Below are 14,507 nucleotides of genomic sequence, written 5' to 3' on the forward strand. Positions count from 1 at the left end.
AGACAAGCTTAACTAGAGGCCCCTCTAGTTTTACTATTCAAGAGGGACCAAAAAAGAATTCGCCGTGCTGTAAGCATTTACGTGTGAGTAACCATAGTCGTAAGTCGAGATCATCACTGCCAATGGCAAAGAAATTCTCCAGCGAAGGTTACTACTCAGCTCTGTTCACAAAAGCGTCTGTTGTCGATCTAACACCGTTACCCAGACAAACAAGGAAACGAGAAAGTGCACAAGTTTTGTTGACCTTGTATACCCTTTACCGGCGCTGCCCTCAACTCGGTCCAGGCATATTAGCCAGGCAACTGCTTTGCATTTGTGGGAACTTGACACATTTCATCATCTCTTTGCTTCTTCCACTGTCACTCGGTTTTCTTTCACGCTTATCTGGAATGTTGTTATTGGCTAACCAAAGAAGATGACGCACTTCCCTGGCGTTTACTCACCCCTTATTATCTCACGAAACAAACTGGTGCCGGTAGCGTAAATATTCACAGACACAAACGCCAAAGAAATGGAGGGAGTAAGGAAAATACCGAGGTTCTATGCTATTTTCAGCCGGGTTAGGCGACTGAAGCCATCTCTGAAATCAGGCTGAAAAACGGTCGGCAGTGTTTCTTTCTCAATACCATAGCAAGGCGCCTTACTGTTCGCCGCATCCGTTGAAAACGAAACGTTCAACCGGCGCTTGTGTTTGTTCGTCGCATAACGCTCAAACCAACAACAAAAAAAGAGGCTTAACCTCCTTCTCACTGCACTCGTAAATTATACCTCACTTTCAGCGGCAAGCTTGGCCGAACTAGACTTCGGAGTTTACTTCTGTTCTTTGAGCGCCTCTTCTTTTTTTTTTCAAGGAGTCGAGCTTAACCTACTTGCACAAATAACTAGAAAAGGGGCTGAACGAGGGTATTTTAGGTCCAGGTTTCATTCTCGTGCAGTTCAGATTTTGCGTGTCACAATCGTCAAGTTGCGGGAGGCAGTTGCATAAAAGGCATCATAGGCAGACACGACGTCTGTCTGACGCTGAAATTTATTCTAATCTATCGCTTACAAGATGAACCAGAGATAGTGTTTCATGAACAAAACATTCCAACATATGGTTGTCATGTTGACACACAAAAAAATTAATTTAATTGTGCTTTTAATTTTGGATATTACTTTTTTTAAGTATGGGTTGTCAGAAGTATTGATCAAATTGTCTACATACTACGGCACATCCAGGCTGAAGAAAGCTTGCAGCATTCGCGCCTTATGTTACATTTCAGAAATTACGTACACCGAGCACCAATGGAAATCAACGGCAACAAGTCACACATTTGGAATACTTCATTTCTATTGTACAACTACGTATTACTTGAAAAACGACCTTTTTCCGTACAACAGCGCTATTTCCGGGTCATCGCTACGAGAGTTGTCGCCAGGGGACGTCCGGCAATATTTTATGCCAGTCTTCTCGATTCATGTTTTCACCCACTTTGGTAGTGATTTCGGCAGTACCCTGAGCTGTGTTTGGAGAAAATGAACCAAACTTGCGGACATGCAGCTTAAGTTACTACTCACAGCGCACTCAAATATAAAGGAATTCGAGAGTACGTCCATACAAGCAGGAACCGCGTCTGTAGCCTGCCACGCGGTCAGGGGAACTACTCTTCGAGCCAGCTAGGGTACTGTTCAAGCCAGGATACTGTTCGAACCAAGTTACTGTTTGAACCGGGGTGCTGCTAGAACCGGGGTACTACAAAGACCAGAGTACTGTTCGAACCGGGGTGCTGTTTGAACCAGATAAATATACGAACCAGATTACTGCTCAAACCAGAGTACAGTTAAATCTAGAGTACAGTTCAAGCCAGAGTACTACTCGAATCACAGTACTGCCCGAACCAGAGTACTGTTCGAGTCAGGGTGCTGTTCGAGTCAGGGTACTGTTCGAGTCAGGGTATGTTCAGACCAGGCTACAACAGACGCCACAGAAATTGGAGCGTCTAATTCCTAATCGTTGTGTGCTATTCGAACCAGAGCACTATTCGAACTGGTTTACTCTCCAAACTGGAGTACAGTTCAAGAAAGAGTGCTATTCGAACCATAGTAGTCCCTGAACCAGAGTACTGTTCAAGTCAGAGTGCTGCTTAAGCCAGATGTAGTTGCAGACAAAGATAATTCACACGAGAGCAAGAACGTACCTCCTGGGCGAAGTAGTAGTGTTCGGGCGTCTCGAAGCAGACGTCGTACGTGTCCAGGATGCTGGAGTGCGGCGACAGGAAGTAGCTGTAGTGAAACTCGATCAGGAAGTCCCTTAGGGTCGTGGTTGCACGCGGCACGGCCTTGAGCGCCACCTGCGAGCCCGTCTCGCGGTGCCGCGCCAGCACAACCTGCGCCACGCAAGGGAAGGACTTAATACCGGCGACAAGAAGGGCAGACGGTTCACATCTGGTTACCAATAGAGAACCTCGGAGCACCACAAAAATGCGAGGCTTCAAACATGACGGTAAAGAAAGAACCCGCGAACAAAAGTTCAATCTTCAATGATTACGCTGCTTGTGTTGAATGACCCCTGGACGTTATTCGCAATGCTTTTGCGGCGAAATATCAAATTTATTTTATATGATTTGCCACTGTTGGCAGCGAACAACGGGCTTATCTTCAGGGCTACACTACGTCCTCAAGATATGACGCCCTCCATAACGAACTTAAAGGTAAAATGCCGTGGTGTTTTGAACGGACATTCCCGACGCTTCAGTATGCTCAGCCTTAAATTGTTACTAAAAGCCTGGCTGATAATAGCCTGGTCGACAAAGTTAGTAGTTCTGACATTCATTATGCGCGGTATCTTTTGACAATAGCTCACCTTGCCGTAGTCTCCGGAGCCAATCTCCTTGATGACATCGTAGTGTTCTTCCACCTGGACCGCCTCCAACTGAAGTTCGCGGACTTTGTGGATTGTTGCTTGTTGTTTAGTTTTGTCCATTTTGCTTTCAACTGTTGGAAAAAAGAAGCATAGATCAGTCAAACCACTTAAACAAGTTATGAGCACGGATCACAACTTTCTACCTTCTTGTTCTACTCATACCTGATTCTGGATCCTAATTCTGAAATTTCTTTACTTCATCAAACATAAATGGATATGTATTTGCAAGTAACAAATATTTCACATTAATCTGCGTATTTTATTTGTGTTGCATGCACTCTGAACCAAACTTGACGTATTCAAAAGAGCGAAACACGAGACTAAGAGAAGAAAAAGTACTCATGGAAGAAAAAGCACTTGCGTACGTCTTTTCTTACTTTTTGACTCGCGCTAGTTCGTTCAAACCAGACGTCATTGCATTAACTTCTAGACTAACCCGTTGTTATTCCGATTAGTCACCTACGAAAAGCATTGGCTGCTGGTCGCGTAGCAATAGTTGTGCGTTTGATGTAGTTTTAAAGAGAGAGAGAGAGCGAGAGAGCCTATGTTTTGTGCAGTTGTTTTTAAAGAGAACTATAGACCTCTTCCCTAAACGGCGGCCAGCAGCCCTTCGGCCCTGGCAGCGTTTACAGCCAACTGGATGGCGCCGAGGTGGGTCTTCTGGGTCATAGCCGAGCAGCATGGCCTCCTACTGCTCGTCATTCGTTTTTTACCGGCCTTCTTTAGTCGCCTGAAGTCAAACCCACGTTAACTTTCAGATCTATTAGTAGTTTTCATTATAGCACAGCTATTTGCAAAAGTAGAAGAAAGGAGATTCTGAGCAGAAATCCTCCGGGACATTTTGACCGTATTTCGTCATCCCACTTCAGCTTAACGTGTTTGCGTGTTGATGCTTCTTACAAAGAAATAAAAATATGGTGTAGGCCGGTGGAATTCACTTCGCAAAAAAAAAACAATAATGGCAACACTGGATAGCGCTGCGGAATTTGAGACGGGTAGCGTGGATTTCGAAACTGAGCCGTCGCTCTCGTTTACTACGTGCTACAGCATCAGACTTTCGCAACAAAGGTGTCGCCGAAGTAAAGAGGAAGACGCGCGAGTTCCTTTGCCCCTTTCCCGAGAACATGTGTATTTAAATGAGAATAGAAAGCACTGCAGCTGCAATTTTATTACGCTCCTCGTTAAACGTGGCAAAACGAAACAAAAATGAAGGCGTCAATCTTGGGGCATAGTACCATCCTTATGGCACAGTATCTCACGAACCTACTCCGTTTTTCACACAAAACCACTTCACGGCGTTTTCAACGTAAAACAAATGCGGGCAAGAGGGACAGAGAGTGAGGGGTAACCTCATACAGGACCAGAAAAAAATCCTGGGTCATCTCCACTAACGTGAAACCTGGGGAGGGGCGAAGCATGCAGTGTATAAGCGCCTTGGCGCTTTGTCGTTTTTTTTTTTTTTTTTGCTGTAAATGTCTGTTGTCTTTGAAGCACAAAGCTCTCTAGCGAGAGACGTAAACGTGTGTCCCGGTGTTTTTTATCCACGCGTTACGCTCCAGCGCAAAGTGTAAACGAGCTTCCCGGTGTTTTAGTACCGTGACTACATGAGACGAACGACGATTACGACGACGGCAGGAGACCCCAACAGCCCCAGTCCCTAAGGGGCTTTATGATGTTATTGCTTTGATGTTTTGATGTTTTCTGCTCTTAGTGCTTTGGTTATCGAGGGAAATATTTATATTCTTGCTGATGGTATGGTGGATGGAAGTGCACGCAGTGCGAGTGAGGTCTTTTCAACGTGATAGTTAATGTGGCAAAGCCAGAACGAACAACGATTACGACGACGACGACGACGACAGGAGACGCCAACAGCTCCAGCCTCTAAGGGGCTTGGCCCCTAGAAAACTTTTTCGCAGAGATGTATTCCTTCGTTCCCACCTAGGAGCGTTTCTAAGGCCGCTCTCCACGGTGGCAGCAACCATATGCTCTCCGAGGCTCCATGGTGCCAGCACGGCCGATTCTCCGCGAATATCACGTGGGCAAACACGGTGCGGAGCCAAAGAAAAGACACGGGGACCATCTGAGGGGGGTCTACCGCGGAGAACGCATTTGACACGTGGCCAGATGGCGCGACGCGAGAGTCGCCACGCCACTCCACCTTTTATACGTGGCCGCTGCGCGCGAACAGGCAATAAATCCTCGTAAATAAACAAACAAACAAACACCTCACTGGCGGCTCTCTTGCTCCGTTCCACGATGCCACCATATTTGGGCCAGTCTGCGCGAATGCGTACGTATCGCATTGCGCTGTTATTGTTCTAATCTGGGCACGATACGAGACGTGTTTCGAAGTGTTTTTGCAGAGAACTGAGTCGTAAAGCAGGGGCGGGTTGGTTCGTTGGTTTGCCGTCACAACAAATTTGCATGCAGCTGTAAGCAACAGCAAAAGCCCGGCGAATACGGTTTTCGAATTGAGATTCTGAACCCGTTTCTTTTCATTTGAAGAAAAAGGACCCAGACAAAAAGCCGATCATTGAGGGGCTTGACGAGGCCTGTGGCTCAGTGCAGATTACAGGTGATAGCAGCAGCGCAGGTGAAAATAATAGCAATAAACAGAGAAAAACGAACACAAGAAAGACGTATCGAAAGGAAAAAACAATGTGATGGCGTTTAGAAAAAGTGTTCAACGCAATGAATGTTCCTAGCAAGTGTGCATTCGTATAGGTTACGCACGTACAAAGACATTCATACATATATGTACGTACTGTAGTCTTCGACAAATGAAACGCTAAAACGAAAACTTTACCAAGAACACACAAATAGCGCGATTTCTTTCTGTGCAAGTCAAAATGACGCGTGGCTTAATTACAAAAACAAAATTGGGAAATGTGGCTTTCCGAGTACACCAATAGTGCGTCATTATTGGACTTCGAAAAACATTTTAAAATTTCGCCTGGTCTGGTTCATATTTTCGCGTTCGCATTTCATTTTTCCATTACTACACATGCGCAACTACACACGTATATACGCACCACAATAGTTACAGCGCCGATACGCATGCTAAACACAAGTCGAACTATAACCGTAAACAAAACAAACAACTTTTCGCGCAGTAAACGGAGACACAACGAAAAAAAGACACCAAGACCTTGTTTAGTGCGCGCTAAGTTACCTTCATGAATGCTAACCAACCAGCCCGCGTTTCCGTGAATTTGAAACAAACAACTCAAGTCAGAAGGCATTGCAATGACTTCATAGCATCACGCCAAATATCTGTGATGAAACGGTTTGACCTAGCCAAGTGCAAGAGTGCACGTTACCGATCCTAGCCCGTTCAAATCCAACCGAAGTTGTTTAATTGGCACGGGTCAAATTCAAGCTCAGTGATGATTACAGTGCGTGTCTAAGGAATAACAACTTGCTAACCAGATGCAATATATCTCAAACATTTTAGTTGTTCCAGGTTTTTCTGACAGCTCTTGTAGCTATTGCAGGAGAACATGGACGGCGACAGATGTTGCAACATACCTAGCACTGCATGAGCGGCTTTGCCAAGACATTTTAAAGCGAAGCTTTGTTTTTTGGCACTGATGGCGACCGTTCGCGAAAACGAACTGCAGGAAAACCAACTTTGCACGATAGGAGTGCACATGATAATAAGGGTTGCCACAAAGGCACATCAAGCACCTAAAAAAAAAACGCCTCCCGTGGTACAAATTGAACATGGAGACTTCGCGTTACCAAGCCGACGTCTGTTCGATTGCGTCATTTCGACACGCTCGAAGCAGTTTGGATTGTGGACTGACTTTCACTCAGATTGCATGGCAGAAAGCTTTGTGTTTTGACCATCTTTCTCTTACTGAAGAAGCTTTGATTTTTAAGCGAAGCTTTTTACCTCCACCCCCTAAGGGTTCTATCGCGACCGTTGGTGTCAACAGAAAACTCCCGCGAACCAATAAAAGAAGTTACTGGCACTGCCAGGAATCGAACCTGAAACGAATAGAGAAACGGAGCCAGAGCCCGTTGTCTTACCGATTGAGTTACGAGCCCATGCGGAGACGGGCGAGGCAGATGGTAAGCTCACCGAGCACATCTGCGGGTTTACACCCTGCGTTCTCGCTGAATGCCACGTGATAGCGTCACACGACCTCTCGCGCCGCTGGGCGCTCCCCCCAAGGCGCGTGTAGTGGTCGTGTGCGTGCCTTGCACATGCGCTTGGAGTTAGTAAAAATTAAACTACACTCGCACCAAAGCATGGCATCTCACTTCTCCTGCGTCTCAGCCGGAGCCGACGGAGGCGACGAGATTGGCGGCAGAGACGGAGGAGGAGTGAGATCGTCTAACACCGGCTTTGAGCTTCCTTTAATTTTGTAAAAAAGAGTTTCGCTTTACTATTACAACTCAGCCAACCACCATTCATGGATAATTCATTCATTTGGCCTTAGCAAAGAACATCTCTTTGAAGTAACAAAGGGTGTGGTTAAGTGCCTCTCACTTGTCTCTGGTTTCACTCTGTGGAGCCACGTGGGTGAACTCCAGTGACGTCGCATGGGCAATCGTTGTGGGCGTCGTTTACAGCTTCGCTTTCCAACCAACTTCACAGGGTGGATTGGCACGCATTTTTAAGGGCGGAGTGCCTTAGGACCGCACAATGTCCGTCCGCGTCCGTGCGCATAGCATTTACAATTGCAAAAAAAAAATCACACAGGCACTGGCAGGATTCGACCCGGTGTCTGGTAGACCAGACAGAGTTAGTGTCAGTCGTCTTACCCATTAAGCTACGACCGTAAGCTAGTACCAGAGAGTCAAACGTCTTACTCCCTCGCCTGTAACGCTGCGGAGTACCTTAGGACCTCCCAATGTCCGTTCGCGTCCATCCGCGCGCACACCACCATCAAGCGAAAATCAAGCAAAATTCGATTTGAGCCGTGAGTTGCAGTTTCAGTTAGGGAATAATCAAGGTGCAACTCACGGCTCAAATCGAATGGGGCGCAAATCGGATGTCACTCGGGGCGCAACTTCGATCTCATTTCGAGTCCCCGTACTCCGCACTCTCGCCATCATCCACGGAGTGGAGATGCTGCCATTTTTCTCTCACGTTCTCTTCTACGCTGTATTTCACGAGGCGGAATATGCTCGCGTGTAATCTGTCTGTATGCGCACGAGCTTCTGCTCCAGTGTACTGGATAAAAATGATAGCCTTGTAAAAGTATAGCCTTATTAATTATCTTAATGACCCTGCACTGAACGAATATAGTGAAAGCGTTAAGCGTGTATTCTGTGTTCTGCAAGACGACACAAATTGACACGTACAGAGTTTTAAAAAATAAATTCACTGCATTCTGCTCTATGAAGGCGGATGACCAGCGGAGGTGCTCGTGTGTAATTGGTCGGCCATAAACTCCCTCTCAAACTAGACCGTCGCGCCAGGGAAGCGTTCACCGCGATTGTACCACGTCGATGTCGTGTTTTCGACCCCTCGCAGTATTCGTGGTAGCGATGGTCGTCGCGCTTAAAGCGCGAGCCACATGGACGACTACAGCATGCGATTGGCATGCGACTAATCGTTACGTCGGTCGCCACGAATTGTCGCACCCGTGAATTTGAGACACATGGTCCGATGCGCGCGTGCGATGCGTCGTCGGCACCGCTCCGCCCGCTGTTTGTTCTCCATGGTTGCCTCCTGGTCTAGGCACACTCAGGCCGATTTGGATATATGCTAGAGAAATGCGAGCAGGAAAAGAAAACATTTATCAACTTGAAGTGGAAATTAATAGCGCTATTACGTTAAACATTGCATTTTTATATGTTCATTACAGCGGTGTGGGAACATTTAGCACCCATAATTCCGCTCGTCCATGCTGTAGGTACCGCTGGCAATATGTGTCTGCCAGGCGGAGAGCGCACGGGTCGGCGGTGGCAGCGGCGCAGAGCTGCTCCCCACAAAATACTCCGAATTGCCACTGGCGCCTCCTTGGGGCTTTGAAAGAAACTTTCTCAGCGATGACACCTTCGGGATCGCATTGGCTGTGGCCGCACGACGATCGCAACGATGGCACGACTGCATCTGGCTCACCAGTCGCACGTCGTGAGCCTCCACTGACCAGCGAACGACGTCGAAACCGGTCCTAACGATCAGTCATAACGATCAGTCGCGTGCGAATCGCTTGCACCAGTCGTCCATGCATGTGTCTCGCGCTTAACGTTTCTTTGGCCTGATCGTCACCGGTGGTCTGCTTCCGCCATGTTCGCGCACGTTGCCCCCTTTTGAAAGCCAGGCGTTGTATGCCTCACTAATGGCGTTCACATCAGTGTAAAATACTGCAGGGAAGCCAACTTTACACAGTGGGTTTTACAAAGGGTGCGTCAATCAGACCACATAACGTAATAACACCAAACGGACCTCTCGTAATGGGCAAAACATTGGCAGTAAACACACGATTAGTTATGATAATGATGATGAAATACATTCTCTAAACAGTGTTCGGCTTTGGCTTTGGTCTTTGGTGGTGTGGAGCTAGACGTTGGCTTCGAACTTTGGCGTAGTTGAAGTGGACTTGAGATTTTGACTTTGGCAGTGTGGATTTTGGACTTTGAGAGAGTAGGTTTTGGACTTGGGCATCGACTCACGTTGCATGGGAGAAAGCTTCGCGTTTTAACCAACTTTTTTGGGAGAGCACGATTTCTTTCTTTATGAGTGAGCTTACCTGTGCAGCACACAATGTGTGAAACCCAGCCTAGAGAGACCAAGCTAACAGCGACCTCCCTGAAGTCGGCATCACTACAAAACGCAAATGCATCACTGGGAAGACAATTTTTTCAGAGGCTATATTCGCCCTCTTGTATTAACATACGACGTGCCGGAGGCGAACAGGTGGCCAAAGGGAGAGATGTGTCGAAGTGAGGAGGAGTGGTGGCTTTTCTTGGTCTACGCCCGCAAAAAAAAAAAAAAAAAACGGGACACTTAGCTTTTAACAGCTGCGGTGTGACAATTGTGGCCCGAATTATTCAGTGGTTCTAAAATCCTGCACCTATTCCTGTTGCGTTCTTTTATCTATCAACGTAATACCCCTTTTCACTTCAAGTACGCTCACAGCATCTTGATCGATTGTAGGGTTTAACGCGCCGACGAAACGCAGGCGATGAGGCGCACCGTAGTGGAGGGCTCCGGATTAATTTTGACCACGTGTGGATCTTTAACGTGCGCCGAAATCTCGTACACACGGGCGTTTTTGCTTTTCGCCTCCATCAGAAAAGCGGCCGCCGCGGCCGGGAATCGAACCTGCTCAGCAGCGCAACGCACTGAGCCACCACGGTGGTTGCTCACAGCATCTTAGCGGAAACCCTGTGTTCTAGAGTACGCCACTAGTCTTTAAAAAAGGCATGGTGTACAGGCTTCCGACAAAGAATATAGCATGCACACACAAATACCATGAGTACACCAGTACGCCAGCGGTATTTGCAAAGGTCGTGAGCCGCAGTCGCGGTCGTTATATCACGCCTCCTTGCCGCTTGACATTGCAAGGAGATGCGGGAGTCGCCATTTATATATAGAAAGACTCGCGCCGCCGTCTCTTGCCAGCCGCCTGTCTTCCGCCTTTTAGGTATTCAGATGGAAGACGGGCTGGAGGCACTATCCTCACACCGCTGAACTTTCCCAAATTAACATAATGCGCCATTGCCTCGCCCTGAGGCCTTTGCTCAAAATGGTTACTCCTTGGGAGCCTGAGTTAATCGTACCAGTATGGAGACGATTTCAGTGTGTCGTTTATGCATTAAAGTCAATGTCGACAGGGCACCCCGACAAAGACCGGATACGTGAAGGTTCTTTCAGCGGGTTGAACCTTGCAGAACATGATGTTCATAAGGGCCATGAAAACGACGCGAAGCTGAGACTGGAGACGAGAAGGCGGACACTGCGCTGATCAGATATCATGTGGGACAGCAGCTTGCCAAGCTTGTAGAATAAGCACATGTCCATCGGATCTCTTCCTTGTTTAAGACGCTGGCACAACATCTACAAGAACTTGCTCACTGCGCACTGCAAAATTAAGAACTTTGTAAGTTCTACGGAGAGTACTGTGTTTTGATGTACAGTTTTCCCCGTCTTATCCTTTGTCCACCGTGGCTCTTCTTTCTCTACTTGCACTCACTAAGCATCAACAGCCTGTTCACGAGCTTTACTCGAGGAACCGGCGCCACCTGAAGATGCCTAAAAATTGCAAGAATGGTCGAAAAAAACTTATGAGACGAAATGAAGGAATGTAACTACGAACTACAATTTAGGACATTCCTGTGGTTTACCTTCCCTATACAGTGCACTCGATCGTTTATTTGGTGCATCTACTAATGAAAGTTAGGGGAATTACCATGCCGATCATATTATTTGGCTCAAAAGTTATGTTTGCGCTGTGGCATCACGCAGTGCGAGCAGGACATTCTGCATTCCGCAGTGCCACGGCGCAAATCAGATCTTTCGGTCAAATGGCGCATTGCTGCCGATCGCCGAATTCGCTTGGGTGGTGGGATAGATCTGTGCATCGAATGCATTGTGGCGCAGCTGAACCACAGAATTCGGCAAAAACAGAGTTCCAGGAGGGTTGGTATCATGTTTTAGCGTCGCTGCAATGATGTCATAAACATTAACTGCGTAGGATGCATTTCTCGGCGAAAGAAAGGAAATATAGAGCGATGTCCCACACAAATGTACAAATAGTTGGCAATAATTTCTGCCATATGTAATCTGAAAACTGGAGCAATTGTATGCGTTGCAGCTTCAGGGACCACCAGCAGATATAACTGCACAAGCTTCAGCATCGAGCCCTGAGTAGAAAATAAGAATTTGGGTAATATTCAATATCTGGTACATGCTTTATTTTGTTTCAAAAAACCCCTAAAGGCCCTCTGGGGAGGGTATTACATAGGGTAAGGGGGTTACACTGGTGTCACAAAATTACAATAAAACAGAATACACACAACTAAAAATGCCAAAACTTAGGTGCATTGCATGTGTGTACACAAAAACACGCATGCATTTGAAGTGTGTTCGAGGTGTTACATTAATCAAGTGGCTGTGAGATTATGCTCGTTCTTTTTAAACTGGTACGTTTTTGGTAATTAACCCGCTTTCGATACATTCTGCGAAAAACGTTTGCTTTTTAGCAGATGCAAAGTACTTAATTTTCGAAAATAAAATTTTCCGATGTTTCACGAGTCACTTCGTGCAACATAGGTCTCACGACAATTTTCATCAAACAACAAAACCTTTCCAAACATAGATGTTGGTTAGCCCTTCCCCCTTTACGATCTGTAAATAAAGAATAGCATTAAAATCAAGTTCTCGCCGTTCTGCCGTGCATCAATCAATGTCAACATCCAAATAAAATTATACCCGCATAACCACCGTTGTACAACCAACATTTAATTCTCGCTTTCATATAACATTGCATTTTCATATTCTACTGCACAAATAAGGTACTCCTGCACAAATGCGGTGGCTCGCTTATCTTCTCTGACAACGGTTTTCATCTATTCCAGTGCATATTAACGTATTTTACATTTTCTCATAGCCTAATCTTACCTTACGCCCAAATATCACGAACGTAGACGCAACAACCTTGAAAATAAGAGACATTTGTAATGAATTCTTCGTTTACCATGCTTACACAATTTAGTGCTTACACAATTCCGTAATTTAGTGCTTACGCGATATTCCGAAACAATACACTTGCATGCACTGGTAAAATATTATATTCGCGTACAAATATTCATTTACAGAGTGTCTGGAAGAAGCATCACTAAGGTGAACAGATCATAGACGCTTTTTTTGCCCCCCGGGCGCATACGCACTTCCACCGGGAGTGTATATTTTTCTCGTTTGCCATGTCCGTCCCAAATAGAATCCAGGAACCAGGCGTACGTGACTGCGCCCACGCTGGCGCTGATATAGTTGTTCCGTGCCATTTCGTGTTTACCCTTTCGGTTTGAGCTGACAAACTGAAAGATGACGCCAATGGATCATGTGCTAAACCGGAAAGCGGACTAGCAGAAAGACTTTCGTCCGATAGATCATCGCGCCGTGGTTTGAGTGCCTGCAACCGAGAGAGCTCATTTTTTAGAGATCTTTGAACGTCACTATGAAGAGTTTCAGTCGTCCGGTCTTTTTTTTTTTTTTTTTTTTGTGAGGACGAGAGGCTCCCTTCACTTCGGTGTGCTGCCCTTCAGGCAATTCTTGCTCTTTAGAGCTCTAAGAAAAGCCCCGACAAGCACCAAGAAAGAGGAGAAAATGTGAGCGTTGAATTGTTTTCCTCCGGCTGCCAATTAGTCTTTGTCTACGTAAGGCCTGTTTTTGTTTCTGCAAGCGCGCATAGACTCTTTTTGCCCCCCCCCCCTGCCGATCTGCAAAAAAAAAAGAAAAGAGAAGTATGCAGGTTTTACGGCGACGACAGAAATTAATTGATTGAAGGGTTTAACGCGCCGACGCAACGTAGGCGATGAGGCACGCCGTAGTGGAGGGATTAGGATTAATTTTAACCACCAGGGGATTTTAAACGTGCGCCGAAATCTCGTACACACGGGCGTTTTTGCTTCTCGCCTCCATCAAAAAAGCGGCCGCCGCGGCCGAGAATCGAACCCGCGACCTTGTGTTCAGTAGCGCAATGCCTTAGCCACTGAGCCACCGCGGCGGGTGACGACAGAAATATGCAGCCACACAGCCAAGGCTACTACAAAAAAACTGTGGTTGATTCCTCTGTCATAGGAATCAGTAAAACACGAAAGTGAAATGTGCAGCGAAATCTGCAGCTGAGCATGATTTGCGGGTCGGCGGCTGTCTTGTGGGTGTGCCTGGCGAGCGACGTCGTGCTGGCGAGTCGCTTCGGAAAAGCTGTACTGCTGTCATTTCCGTGACGGATATGACGTCTGCGAAATCTTGGTGTATCCCGGTATAAAACACTTTTGCGTTAACATATAAAACCCGAAAACGAACAACCCGAAGTATAACGTACACTTAAGTACTAAAGGTTGCTTCCCCGCAAGAATGCCTGTGTGCAGGGGTGCACCCTTTACAGGCCGCTTGCTTCGTTGTACTGGCGCACGACGTCAACGAAATATTCGTGTATCCGGGAAGAAAACACTTTCGTTTTAAAACATGACACCACTCCAAAAGTCCAGTAGAAACAGTCGCTAATCGTCGATAGCGAAGACAGGTATTGTTTTTTTTTTGTTTGCTTGGAGAGACAATTATTACAAATTGCAAGTTTGGTTCATTCAAAAGACTTCTTTCCCTCTGTAACAATGATACTAATTCTAGCGAACTCCAGGAAATCGTCAAAATAAGAAAATCAAATGGAGCAGTACGACGCACCAACTACTTTCTCGCCAAGCGCTAATGACGCCAAAGGGAATTGTTTCTGTGATTGGCGGTTATGTTAATCTGCTTAAGGAATTGCGGTTACGTTGGCGGTTAACTTCCGTCCCCATTTCCATCACCATGTCCTCTGCAGGATAGACTTTCCATTGACTTCTAATCACGCCTACGCTGCACTAACTGAATAATATGGCAGAAAAGATGCATGGCGTCTACAAAATTTTCAACATTACGTGT

General features: G+C 46.4%; 1 protein-coding gene across 1 annotated transcript in view; it reads right to left on the reverse strand.

Moving 5' to 3' along the window:
• The window catches only part of LOC144138195 (serine/threonine-protein kinase SBK1-like), a 53,622-nt gene that overhangs the window by 12,663 nt on the left and 26,452 nt on the right, over positions 1-14,507 (reverse strand). The window contains exons 2-3 of the mRNA XM_077670371.1: positions 2,843-2,973; positions 2,178-2,366 (exon numbers count right to left, since the gene is read on the reverse strand). Coding sequence (XP_077526497.1) covers positions 2,178-2,366; positions 2,843-2,962 — 309 coding nt within the window. The 5' untranslated portion in view covers positions 2,963-2,973. The remainder of the gene's footprint in view (positions 1-2,177; positions 2,367-2,842; positions 2,974-14,507) is intronic.

Source organism: Haemaphysalis longicornis, unplaced genomic scaffold (assembly GCF_048455015.1).
Source record: "Haemaphysalis longicornis isolate Haplotype H1 unplaced genomic scaffold, Haemaphysalis longicornis Haplotype H1 scaffold_5, whole genome shotgun sequence".
NCBI classification, from domain to species: domain Eukaryota; kingdom Metazoa; phylum Arthropoda; class Arachnida; order Ixodida; family Ixodidae; genus Haemaphysalis; species Haemaphysalis longicornis.